This window comes from Channa argus, chromosome 14 (assembly GCF_033026475.1).
Source record: "Channa argus isolate prfri chromosome 14, Channa argus male v1.0, whole genome shotgun sequence".
Taxonomy (NCBI): Eukaryota; Metazoa; Chordata; class Actinopteri; order Anabantiformes; family Channidae; genus Channa; species Channa argus.
Genome location: NC_090210.1, coordinates 17,574,958 through 17,588,852, shown reverse-complemented (window position 1 = coordinate 17,588,852; position 13,895 = coordinate 17,574,958). Strand labels below are relative to the sequence as shown.

At 40.4% G+C, this 13,895-nt stretch overlaps 2 protein-coding genes across 2 annotated transcripts in view; one reads left to right on the top strand and one right to left on the bottom strand.

Annotated features, from left to right (window-relative positions):
• Window positions 1-154: 154 nt before the first annotated feature.
• Window positions 155-12,148, bottom strand: phc3 (polyhomeotic homolog 3 (Drosophila)). The gene is given in 16 exon segments (XM_067474804.1): window positions 155-685; window positions 997-1,249; window positions 1,906-2,035; window positions 2,800-2,917; window positions 3,008-3,161; window positions 5,053-5,321; window positions 5,951-6,074; window positions 7,324-7,931; window positions 8,736-8,952; window positions 9,190-9,279; window positions 9,404-9,562; window positions 9,661-9,738; window positions 9,833-9,988; window positions 10,315-10,501; window positions 10,503-10,527; window positions 12,029-12,148. Coding segments are annotated over 16 exon segments (2,760 nt in total). The 5' UTR covers window positions 12,066-12,148; the 3' UTR covers window positions 155-530.
• A 1,217-nt stretch (window positions 12,149-13,365) lies between these two features.
• The window catches only part of prkci (protein kinase C, iota), a 29,144-nt gene continuing 28,614 nt past the window's right edge, over window positions 13,366-13,895 (top strand). The window contains exon 1 of the mRNA XM_067474832.1: window positions 13,366-13,879. Coding sequence (XP_067330933.1) covers window positions 13,800-13,879 — 80 coding nt within the window. The 5' untranslated portion in view covers window positions 13,366-13,799. The remainder of the gene's footprint in view (window positions 13,880-13,895) is intronic.

Here is a 13,895-nt window from a genome sequence, read left to right as displayed (position 1 = left end):
AGGTTATTGAACAAAAATGTTTTTTTAAACTGGTTTTATTTGTATATGAATTATTTAATTATAATTGTGACAATAACAAATAATAAATAACTTGTAATGCTATCTTTCATAGTTCAATACAACTGTTTGCTGATGAGAAATGTATAAATTTCACCACCAAGATAATAGATAATAATCTGTTTTGTAAACTTTCAAGACCGTATTTCTGTGAAATTACTGAAAATGCACATTTTTCTCTTTGTTTACAAATGATACAAAGGACTTTTTAAACCATTTTGAAACAAATGGATAAGCGGAGCTAAAGTGAAATGATCTGTGCATTCAGTATTTCACTTCAACACAATTTGTTTTCTCAGAAGACTCAGAAGAAAGAAATTCTTCTGAGTCTGGCTGATGAGCCAGACAACTGAAAAGAAAAATAAGCAGTGCTTCATTACAGTCTCTGCAGAGGAGTTAAAAAGATAATTGTTCCGTTTTTCTCCATACCAGATTGACAAAAACACATTCTTGGAGAGTAAGGGATGTTACTTTTATGCATCTTTCAGAGAATTAATGTGGGCACAGAGTTTGAGTGCAGGTCCCAGTTTAAGGTTCATGGTGCTGACCAGGTGATCCTCTGTGAGAAGCAGCAGAGCTTGTCCGTCTATTTCCTGGGAGCGAAACTCCCTGGCGACGTCCTGACCACCTGGACAAAAGAGAGGATTCAAACTAAAGGTGTGTCCCCTATTCATTTTCACACATTTGTTGGCAGACATTTCCCACAGCTCAACATGTATTTCTGTGGCTTGGTTTACTTTTCCGTTTACTGACTGTAAATCAACCACTCATTACATTAAACCTCACATTTGTTAAGTGATGTTAGTTGACGCTGTGATTCTTGTTTTTGCCTTCCCATCAGATATCCTCTTTTGTCTTTCACTGTGTGATGAAACCAATTCAACAAAATTTTAACCCTGATACACAGTATGTAAACATATTAACTTAAGTCTTCAGTACCTGGCAGGGAGTTGATGTAAGAAAACACTTGCTCTACGGTCCAGTGGGATGGATGGCCGACGTCGTCTTCTCCATCAGAAACACTAATAGTTTCTGTAGTCCTTTGCTCTCTCTCCCTTTCCCTCTCCATCTCAGCCTGCTTTCGGAGCCTGGTCGTCATGGGAACCACAGGCTCATCCTCCTCCTGCTCCTCTTCTTCCTCCTCTCTCAGTGAGCTCTGTTGGGTCTCCTCTGAGCCAAATTGCACGTGAGCCTGTGGAGCACAAAGACAATCAGAGAAACATCTATTTTTAGAGTCAGAATGCTTACAGAAGAAGGAAAGCAGGTGTTGGCCTTCTTATCTCCCTCCTGCATGTGAAAGCAGCAAATCTCTTCCACATTCAGTGCTTTTTTTAAAAAAATGTGTATTTATTAAAAAGAAATGCTCCACAAGAATTTCTCTAGCAAATAACCTTAAAATGCGTTGATCACTGTTTTATAGCAGAGTTTCCGCATCAAACCATGGTGTCTGAACACATTTATTTCAAGGAATGCAGTGAGCTAATTTATTTTTAATTATTTTAAAATTTACTTGTATTTACTTTTATATGAAAACCCTTTTTTCTAGTTTTATGACTATTTTTAATATCATCAATACCCTGTGAATTCTGTGTACTCTGTATACTACCTTTTCCTTTTTGTTCTTTGTGTATTTTATTGTTTACTTCTTTTTTATTGTAAAGTTCCATTTGTCAGATCACGAAAAGTTAGTAACATCTGTTACAGACACTAAGATTGGGCTCTAACACCCGGCACTCAGTGTCTGTTTGAGTCTGTATATATTAGCCGGAATTTTGAGGAGCTGGTCCTACAGCTTCTCTGTAGCCCTTCTGTAATTTGCAGCACATCATGTTATTAATGTTATCTCACCTGTCTCAGGAAATGTTCTCTGGAAGCTCCATTGACTCTGCTGGGGGGTCGTCCTCTCCTCCCCATTGGCCTGTGACCCCAGCGGCCTGCTCTCAGCATGGTGATGCGCTTTGTGCAGCTGACACTGAACCTAAACACAGACAGTCATAACATATTACATTATGTTTGTACTCTATGCAGGCAGTCAGGCAGACGAAACCTGTTGGATACTGGGCTATGGTCTGCATCTGGACTCAGAACTGTCCCTTCTTTGATACATAATGGAGGCTCTGAGGCAAACATGGGCGTGATTATACACTTCAGGCATTTTCTTACAGCTCACCACCACCACCACTTTCTTGTCGGTCACCACCACAGAAACAGGCTGCATCTTTAGTTTATGTCTCTTGTGTGGCAGACTCATTTATTATCTTTATTCAAACAGACGCTTGCACTTTTGCAACAGCACTGTGCTTTTTTATTCATAATGTTGTCCTCTGACCAGCTTTACTGTATTTCAGTCTACATTAAAGTACATCGCTTGAGGGCATTTTAAATTATCAGGGCGAGAGTGAGTTCAGACAACTTCTTTACTTTCAGTCTCTGTAGTCTTTGTAGTTTTGAAGTTTTTGTCTTTTTGTATGGTTTAGTGACAATAGAAATATTATCTATTGCCATCATTTAACATCATATAAACAGTAAAACAACATATAACAGGACTGGTCACTTGCTAGTAGGCTAATGTTTTTCTCAGGCTTTACCCAACTCAAAAAAAGGAAAGGAACTTTATCAGCACTGTACTGACATTTTACTTCAGAAAACAAGACAGATCATCGATACTTATCGTGCCTGTAATTGGACTGTTGTTTGTGGCCCTAGCTGAAAGACATCTGGACCTGTGAGTGGTTTATTTACCTTCTGACACATGTCATGGAGCAGAAGCGCTTGGATCGCAGAAACGTGCGAGCGTAACCTCTGCTCCCACAGTATTCACACTGCAGCACACCTGCCCCATTCTCCCCGAGCTCTGCGACTTTACAGGAACAGCAGTTAGTTAAACAGGCATACACACACACACACACACACACACACACAAACACACACACACACACACAGTCTTTACCATCTGCTTCAGGGCCATCGTTTTCCATCTCTAAGTCTGTTGAATCTGACTGGTTTGCATCTAGAGGACTGTCCTCTGCTGCTGCTTCCCCGTTCATCTTCTGGGACTCTGGAAGTGAAGCCTGCTGCTTGGCTAACAGTGAGGAAGGGGTCACCTGCAATTCAGTGTACATGTAAAAACATAAAATACCACATATTGATATGACTATACATGAGCAAGTTTATTATTTTAAGGTTATTGAATTATTGAATAGTATTTTAATGTGATCAAAAATTTGAGATACGATGAGCCTGGCTTCCCAATATCCCATAAAAAAACAAAACCAAAAATAAATGTCTCATACTAATACTGTTCTCTGTGTATGTAAGCGTATATTCCCAAAATGCATTTATAATATTACCTGGATATGTACTTTTTATGTTTTACAAGACGTGGACAGAATTTCAAATGAAAATTGGAACTTCTCTTAAAAATGGCCCATTTTGAACGAAAACGTCAAGCTATATCATAAAAGGGTCTTGCTGTGCCACAGAATACTGCAAAGTAAGTGAGGGCCCAAACTTACTTTGTGGATCCTTTTTCACTAGTTTTACTTTGTAATTTATTCTGTTCAGTGTTAACAGTCCTCAACCATCAATACCAGTTTCTAGGTGAGCTTTCATGCCTGCAGAAGCTGTGTGCAGGTAAAAAAAATAAAAAATAAAAAAATAAAAGACACACACGATAGTGTACACTGCTGATTTAAGAGGATTACTTTCACCATGTCTGACTGACAGCTGCTGCGGTTCCTCCTGTGCACACATGTACTTTATCTCACACTGTCCTCACTCACAGATCCACTTCAACTGTTTGAAACTGGAACCTGGATTCAGACATCTGCTAAACACTCAGCATCAATTTGCACATTATTACCCAGGACTTTATTGTAATTATATTGCACCACATACCTGTTCACTTCCAACCCATCAACACCCTGAGACAAAGACTCATGCACCCTAAAGACCAAACACCTAAACACAAGAAGAGCCAAGTAGTGTATGCAGTCCAGTGCAATGAAGAGTGCTAAGGGCTCTACACTGGAGAAACCAAACAGCCACTACACAAGAAGATGCCCCAGTGGAGGAGTAGCAACACCTCAGGACCAGAATCAGCAGTGTACCTACACTTGAATGACAAAGGACACTCTTTTGAGGATGACAATGTCCACATTTTGGACAGAGAAGACAGATGGTATGAGAGAGGAGTATGTGAAGCCATTTACGTTATATATATGTGTATATATTTATATATATGAAAAGTCGCCTGCAATTAGTTAGATGTTTTCTTTTTTTTATGTGAAGTTAGTTCAATGTGTGATATTTTGTAGTGGATTATGGACAGGTCCACACTGTATTGTCCACGATATATTATGATAATTCCTCCACATGATCAGAATGAGTCATTTTGCTATAATGACAATGTTTTTCCGTGATGACATGTTTGTGTTTTCTGCCAAAAGCAGCTGTGTCTGTTATTTGGAAATTCTTCTGCAACAAACCAGGGGTGAATCAAGCAACAAACAAGTCTGCGGTTTTTGTGTGAGTTACCAGAACCAGGAAAGGATGGAAACATGAATTTGTTCCATTGCCTCACGAACAAGCACCATCAATAAGAGGAGCAGATCATGGCAGGTCTTAGAGCAACAACTATAATAAACTCCTTTTCTTTTGAAGGGTTTTGTTTGCCAGTGGTTCTACCGATCTTTTGTGGAAGTTCTCAACTCTCCAAACTGTTTACTAATATGACATGTGACCAGAAAACACTGCGACAAGGTGGTAAAACAGTTTTCGTTGAGTGTATACCACCATATAGTGATATCATCGATTCTGATGCTTTTATCAGTGTCACAGTAGCTACAGTATCTCAGCCACATCTGCAGAACTTTACCCCATTATGACTAAATGTGTATACAGTCAGGCAACACATTTGTCCTCCAAATGCAAACTTCAATTATCATTTTAAAATATTTCCATCCACTTGATGCCCTGAGAGACTGGTGGACTTACTGGGAATGGCTCCAGGCCTTCTCGGATGACAAAGCCCTCTATGAGGTGGGTGAGAATGTGGGTGGTAAGTATCCTGTCAGGGCTTCCTGGGAGGCTGACTGGGGCAGATGGTGGCTGGCTTGGCCCTCTTACTGCAGTAGGGAGGATGGGAGGAGGTAGAGGAGGAGGCTTGCTGCTGCTGCTGCTGGAGGTGGTGGTGGTGAGTTGGGTGGGCTCCTCCACCTGTGGCGACCTGATTATTGAGTGACTGGAATTGACGGAAGATGAACCTGAACATTAGGAAATGTGAAATATTACAGATTAAAGTCATTATGCTTTTACATATAACGGAGTAAAAGATCTGAGTTTTGTATGCTACTTTGACACTTTTACAAAGCTTCCAGCAAGTTGCCACTTTCTAAAAGGTGTCTTCCTTTAAAATAAATTTCAAGTCCTGTGTATCAAAGTTGTTTAATAGTATGTTGAAGGTAATATTAGAGAGAAGCTTCACATGTACCTGTCATGAAAACAAGCAGCCACAAACTGAACTTACTAAATGATCTTTCTTTCAAAGGACGTGCAGCTAATTGCAAAGTTCTCTTTTGCTTGGTTTATTGTATTTTTTTTTTTTTTTTTTTTTTTTGCAGGAATAGTTTACTCCACATTGCATATGTTGAATACGTGTTGGCTTGCAGCTTTAAACATTACAGATTTTTCTCCCTGAGCATTGATGTGATCACTGCTTAGTGTCTCAGGCCCTATGTCATTGACTGTCTGCCTACATAAACCTAAGTCTGGCTTTATAAAAAGCATTCAGGTTCAAATGTTTAGGTTTATTAAAGACAGGCTTGTGATGAAAGGTCCTGTATTTTTAAGCCACATTTAGACACACTTTTTTTATTCTATTATCATACCATACCTGCACCGTTCTGCCTAGGAGACACAATGAGATGTGTTGGATTCTTGTCTCCTTGTGGACTTGTAGAAAGTTCATCTTTCCTCTCCTCGGAGGTCAGTCCATTCACTTTGCATGTTTCCCCCGACTGAAATTTAAAGCACAGCAAAACCTTGGTTAAATCAGCACATATAACACAAACAGGAAACCCCCTAATAATACAACCCCAATTCAAAAAAGTTGGGACGACCCATATTTTATTCAAAATAGGACAACAACATATCGGATGTTGAAACTGAGAAATTTTACCATTTCATGGGAAATATTAGCTCATTTTGGATTTGATGGCAGCAATACATCTCAAAAAAGTTTGTACAGGGGCAACATAAGGTTGGAAAAATATTTGCTGCAAATAAAAGCTCATATGGAGGAGTGTTCGACAACTAATTCATAACTAATAGATATAGCTGTCTAAAACTTGTGGAACCAGTTCAGAATAATGTTCCTTAAAATAAAATTGCGAAGTCTTTTTAAGATTCCTCCATCTACAGTATATAATATCATCAAAAGATTCAGAGAATCAGAAGTAATCTCTGTGCACATGCGACAGCGCCGAAGGTCAAAACTGGATGGGAATGATCTTGGGGGCCTCAGGTGAGACTGCATTAAAACATGATTCTCTACTGGACATCAGTGCATGGGCTCAGGAACACTTCAAGAAATCACACGATTCAGAAACACTGGAGTGTTCTCTGGGCAAAAGCTCATTTAAAATGGTCTGAGGCAAAAATTGAAGACTGTTCTGTGGTCCTGTGGATGAATCAAAATTTAAAATTCTTTTTGGAAACCATGGACGCAGTGTCCTGCAGACTAAAGAGGAGAGAGACCATCCAGCTTGTTATCAGCAGACAGTTCAAAAGCCTGCATCTCAGATGGTGTGGGGGTGCATTAAGGCCTATGGCGTGGGCAGCTTACACACCTGGAAAGGCACCATCAATGCTGAAAAGTACAGGTTTTAGAGCAATGTATGTTGCCATCCACACAGTGTCTCTTTCGGGGAAGGACTTGCATATTTCAGAAGACAATGTTAAACCACATACTTGCATCCATTATAACAGCATGGCCTCATAGGAGATGAGTCCAGGTGCTGAACAATGGTAAACATCGCCCTGTTCTAACTTTTATGAGATGTGTTGCTACCATTATATTCAAAATGAGCTAATATTTTCCATGAAATGTATAAATTTCTCAGTTTCAACATCTGATATGTTGTTTGCGTTCTATTGTAAATAAAATATGGATTGATGAGATTTGCAAATCATTGCATTCAGTTTTTATTTATGTTTTACACATCTTCCTAAATTTATTTTGAATTGGGGCTGTGATAAGTGACTGACCGATAGCGTTTCATTGCGTCTGACTGGATGCACTTTTAGGTCAACAGCCACTGTCTGTGGAGGAGGCAAGTTCTGGTAGGGCATCTGGACTAGAGCCTCAGCTACAGGCAGCTCCGGCTCTGTCAGTAGCACCTGCCCTGACTGGAAGGCCAAAGCCTGGACTGAGTGCAGGGATAGCCTCTGGAGGGAGTCTGGGGGGTTCTGGGGCAGCCTGGGGAGAACCAGTGGTGGAGGAGGTGGTGGAGGTTGTTTCTGCACTTGTGGGAATGAGGTCCGACGCTGTGGGGCGGCCACCAGAGGAGGAGGCTGATGCTGGACGGTGGCAGCTGGGATTGAAGCCTGTGTGGATGGTGCAACTATGCTGGTGACAGATGGAGAGGACGAAGAAGAAGAAGAGGTGGGGGTGCTGGGAGTGGTCAGACTTTTAACTGAAAGAGAAAGAGGGCTGGAGTTTGTTTCTTGTGGTGCTACTCTGAGGGCAATGGGCTGGAATTGTCGAGGGCTGGAAACACCTGCTGGAGCCTGCTGGAGGATGAGCTGGCGGTGGGCCACCTGCTTGGCTGGCAGCTGCTGCTTAACCAGAGAGTGGGTCTGCACTGGACAGAAGGCTGCAAGGAGGGCGATGAATAGGACATGACAGAATAAAATTTACAAATACTACAATTCGGTACTTTCAGGTCATTTTAAGACTTGACCCTAATGCAACTGTCCCTGTCAAGGCCCTACTAAGGAGCTTAAATTCAAATCTTAGACAACTATAGATTTTTAACAGGTGAATAGAGGTAATATAGTTGATAAAATGAGGTCACATTTAGATTTTCATTCATATTTAGCGCCATGTGATAAAGTAATGTTTATGTACTGTCAGAGTAAAGGGTTCGGACTGGTCAGAGATTCAAAGGATTGTTTCTAAAAACATGTCTTTGTGTATTTAATGGTTGAAATAGACTTTAAAGGAACAATGTGACATTTTGGAACAATGTGGTTAGTTGCTTTCCTGCCACGAAATAATATAACAATAGATAACTGGATGACTACTTCAAAGTTCCCTGGATTTTCTGTATGTGAAACTGCCTGACAACTGGCATCTGTCCCCTTTATTGGGTTTGTTTTTGGCATTTTACCTTTACCAATCATTTATACGGTTTAGGTATTTGTTAATGGGTGAGTGATTACTCAGTTCTTAGGACTAATTCCTTCTTTGTGTGTATATTTTACTTGATCAAGATTTGCTATATAAAAATGCCTGTTGAAAGTTGTTGTTTTTTTTAAACACAGCTGTTCATTACATTTTCCATAAGAACAGACCGCATGCAGCTTTTTGTTAGTCTAACTCATTACTTGAAGCCTGAATCACATGTGCTCACTAAAAAAACTTTACTTACAGCCCCTGTCTGAACACGTTAGCTCACCTGGGGTTATAATCTGGGATCCTGAGGCCAGCCGCAGGACATCGCCCGGTCCTGTTTCTGTCGAGGCTTCTGTCAGCTGGTTGCTCTTCAGTGCACAGACTGGTGTCTTGGACAGAGAGGTGGCAGGAGTTTGGGATTGGGCAGATGGTTTTAAGATCACACTGTGGGCTGTAGCCAGAGCTCCAGGCAAGTGCGAACGTAGAGCCAGATTGTGCACCTGAAAAAACATGCAAAATATAAACCAAAAAAAGAGCTTGTACACTGTTCAGAGGAACCCTGTGTTACTTTTATACAACTTCTTTAACAGGTTAATGCAAAATCCAACCACATATTTACCTCTCACTCACACATTGCAAAGATAGATTTTAATTTGCTGTGTCACTCATGCAGAAGGATTGTGAAGGGTTTATGGTATTGCACACTTGTGTCGTACACAAATTATTTTAATCTGTACCTGAGAGGAGGGAGGCAAAGAGGAGCAAGAGGTGACAGCAGGGACGTCTGAGTGAACTGCAGCCACGGTGGCTGCAGGAGTTAGAATAAGCTGATGGAGGAAAACGCATTCAGTGAAAACAGAAATGGGGCAAATTAGTCATGCAGTTTTAAAGTACCAGTGCAAAATTGCAAGTATGACCAAAAGCTACTACGATACTTGGAAAGGTTTGTACCATCTGAGTTCGAAGGTACATCTGAGCTTGGTTACAGTTGACCGGTCTGTTTCCCAGGAGCATGGCCTGCTGGGATATGGTTGTTACAGCAGCGGTGGAGTTGGATGCTTGACTTCGACCAATTAGCTGGGCTGTCACTGGAGATGCTGGTAGAGTAATCTGGATTTGGGGCAGCATTGTAAAGGAAGCTGAGTGTGAAGCTAATATTTGCGCACAGAGCAGGCCAGTTAGATGAGCGCGGTCACACAAATACTTACAGAGTTTCGAGATATACCAGCAGGCTGAACCAAACCACCAGAGGAGGAAGAAGGAGTCCGCCTCTGACAAACTGAAGCCTGACAAGCAATGAGAACTCATTACACCTTTCCTGCACACTTGTTAAAGTGACTCTTCAGATATAACACACACGTGACAAACACACAGACTGACTTGCTGTATGGTGGCCAGACTCTGCAGATGGGGGGTGTGCTGGTGCTGCTGCAGAGCTGCAGTCTGCAGCATGATGTGCTGCTGCTGAGCTGCGTACATCTGATGGAGGTACTGGGCCGCCATGCTCTGAGGTCTGTGGATGGCGTGTTGGATCACCTGCTGAATCAAATGAAAACATCATATGCCATCATATTGTTTCTAGCACTGCTATCATTATTTGCACATCATGGAAAGAAATCAGGTATTTTATTATATTTTATTTATGATGTTTATATATATGCTTTATAATTATCTGATGTCTATTTCCTGGGCTCCATCTGTTTAAATAAAACAATGTATGCAGAGGTCCTATACATCTATTACCTGGACTACTTACCTGTCCTGAACAATACTATCTGCAGAGCTATAGTCTATTAACGGACTGCCCGACAGTCAAGTCGAATCATGCATGATGAAGTCCATGGTTGCCTACTGTCTGTTACCTGGACTGCCTGTCTGTCTGGTGGGTTAATACTGAGGGACGCAGAGGGCGCCAAGCCGCAGGTGGCACCTCTGGACGGGGCTGTTGCCATGGTGACGGCAGCTGATGCTGTGGCAGCGGTGGTGGTGGCCACAATCCTGTTAGACTCTGCCTGCTTCTCTTTTGGGCTCTGCCGCTCCATCTCCCAACACACACGGATTCAGCGACGGGAAAACTGAGGAGATAAAGCAAACGTTAAACGTCATCTGAATTGGGACCCGATGTTGTGTTGATTGGTAGTTTTTTTCTCGTTGTGCTGCAAAAGCCGAGACTGAAAGGGCAGGGATGTTACACCTGTTGGAGCTTTAAACGATGAAGAGGTGTAAGTTTAACAGCAAAACATCCAGTGCACTTGAAAAATTTGATGATACCGCATAAAACTTGGAAGACACGTGGTTTTGGGAACCTTGGATAATCTTAAACCTTTACACCTAAATAAGCCATAACTGAAATAAATATTTTTGTAATTGTTTAATAATTTTCTATCCTCCTGAGACCCAGCATATTCATTTATTTCCTCTGTGGTGGACATTTGTTTTCTATCTATATCTTCTGACGAATATGAGCTAACCTACTGACTCCTGATGTGATCAGGAGAGGACATCCTGGCCTTTCCAATGTTTGGGTGGGATGAGGGTTACTTTGTTTTTATGCTGTGACAAAATGGAATCCGCTTTTTCCCTTTGTTCTTAGGTGATAATAATTCGATGTACATCCCTGCTGCAACCCGATCTGTTTCAAATGAAGAGTCGTCTATTTGGAATATTTCAAAGCTGTTTAAAAGTCTGTCTTTTAAACAGATATACACCGGAATATTTGTTCCCCATGAATAGAAAAAATATGTCCTTAATTTTGATTCAGGTTTAACTTAAATCCTTGCCAAAGAATGTAAATAAATATACACAAATAGTAAACAGAAAACCCACATCGTGCAGTGCTGATAAAAACCCTACAATACACTTCTGTTTCATAATCTATGAAGCCTAATTCTATGATCAAATGTACCCGACTTTATTATCTTTTGTTTTAGTAGGTGTTTTAAAATGTTTCTGGGTTTCGCTGCATTGTTGTTTATGTTTTTTTTTACTTTATTTTTGACGTTATTTTAAAGGACGCATACTATAGCGTAAAAAAACGTTATTTAAATGCCACACAATATCTATCACACATTAGAAACGATGGTGACATAAAGAAGAAAAGAGATTCAATTATTACAGTAACCCAGGAAAACCTTTAAATCAAAATCAAATAAATATGTATATGTATAAAATTAAATACTAAATTATTCACAAAATGTATATTTTCAGTAATTTAAAGAGTATTTTGTGCCACTCGCGCTTTTGTAAACAAAAAGGCGCGACAATTTTGAGTTTTCCATTGAAATATCTGACTAATAATTTATTGTTATTAATTGCTCGAATATCTTGAATCACCTTAGTCAGATTATTTGCCATATTTTATATGGATACGCACGTCTAACAGCTGGAATATTTATGCTTTTGCTGCAGTCTAATTAGAAGCAGGGATAGATTCAGGTAAATCATAAACGATGGCAAAATCACTCTTATCTAAAAAAAATTCCATAATTGAGGACCCCTCAGAGAATACATCAATCAACAAGGATGTCATTCCCCGTCGGTCCCTCTCTAGCTTTATTTGCATGCACAAACATTCACCTCCTGTCGGCGTTACCTGCCTGGTATTGATAGACATGGGCCATCACGAACTGACCATAAACCGGCACATTGTCCAAGTCATGAAGCCCACTGATGCGTCAGTACTGTCTAAAATGGAGATTTAAAAAAAATCAGACGGTTCACAGCAGGCTATAAAAAAAGCTTTGACACAGCACCGCTCGCAGTGCGGGAGGACCTTCCACAGCCCGTGGAGTCCTGCTGCGCTCCTGAGAGTCCAGATGTGAGCCCGTGTATTTAAAATAGGTTTGACTGGTTTACAGTACGTTTTTTATTCTGTCAACCATGTGTTAAGATAAAGATTCTTGTGTTTTTGTTACTACTGATTTATTTATAGAACTTCTGTTGTGACTACGTGTGTAAACCGGAACATGTTTCATAAAAACAAAAAAGTGAAACACAAACCACTGGGGACTGATTTCAATGCAACAGACCACAAGTAACAGAGAAAGAAAAAACAAGCTTACGTGAATAATTTGGAGTAACTTTTCTGCATCTATTAAACAAGTGGAAATGCAAGTGAACCCTTAGGTTTAATAACTTTGGACCAGACCTCCATAATGTTGAGGACATTGCCCTGTACATAACAACTTAAGAATTTTCCCCTCCATGAAAACAAATTGCCCTGAGGCATCACAGCAACCTCAAATGATGATGACGATTCACCAGAATTCACAGTTGGGATGTTTTCATTCTGCAGATTCGTGGCCAAAACTTATATCGTGGGATTGCATTCAAGGGGAGAAAGGACACTCTTGTCACGCTATAGAACAGTGCTTTCCAAAACAAGATAAACCTGCATACACCATTCAGCATTGAACTAGAAAGTACACTGTCATGACCATCTACAGCCAAATGATGTCAGATATATGGTTGGAACTTACCAGTAAAAAATAAAAAGGCACATTTAATAGCTAGAGAAGCTGTACCAGTAACAGAGATGGATTTGCTACATTTATTTTAGTCCTACATTTGTGAAAGGAGTCTAGTGGCATGTTGCATTTAACTGAACCATTTAGATTACATTAATTTAGACAAATTCTTCTTTCTTTTATGTTTTAGAGTAATCACATGCTCGCTCACAACAGAGCGTGTAACTCACCTTTATACGCTCTGAAAAAAAATAAATAAAGAGCGTTTGCTTGTGCTAAACGTAAATGTTAAATGCGCGACTTGTTAGGCGGGCGTTTAAAATATCCGAGTTTAGATGTAGGAATGTGAATGCAGCACTCCGCTAAAATTGGTGAGTTTAGATCTAGGAATGTGAATGCAGCACTCCACTTAAATTGGTACAGTCAAAAAGCGTTATAGGGATATATATTTATCTTTTTTATCTATAATATATCATATAGTGATTGCTTTCGGTTTGCAAACTTGAAAAATTATGACACGGCGTATGTTGATGTTTTAATGTGTTATTTATTTACATTGCAAATACGTTTCAGTTAGATGCGAAGTAAGCTGCTACCCCCAAACATTCCGACAATGGATTCGTCCATTGCTAGGCCTTTGCAGTAGGGAGTTGTTCGGCGGAAGCAGCAAGTTTTACTTAACTTTACATGTTATTTTTGTTTGTTTAATGAACGGCGACTTCTTTGTTTTTAACTTCAACTGCTTCGATTATTTCTTGTCTTGTCGACGGACTAAAAAACACAGAGTGATTTGGGCGTGGTAGACAACTACAGAGTCTAAAAGGAAAGGAAGGAAAGGAGAACGGCATCGGCGAGTCGGACTGAGCGCGGCTGAGCTTGTGATGCCGACGTTGCGGGACAGCACCATGTCCCACCCCGGCGAGAATTCCCACCAAGTCCGGGTGAAGGCTTATTATAAAGGGTAAAAAATAACCTTG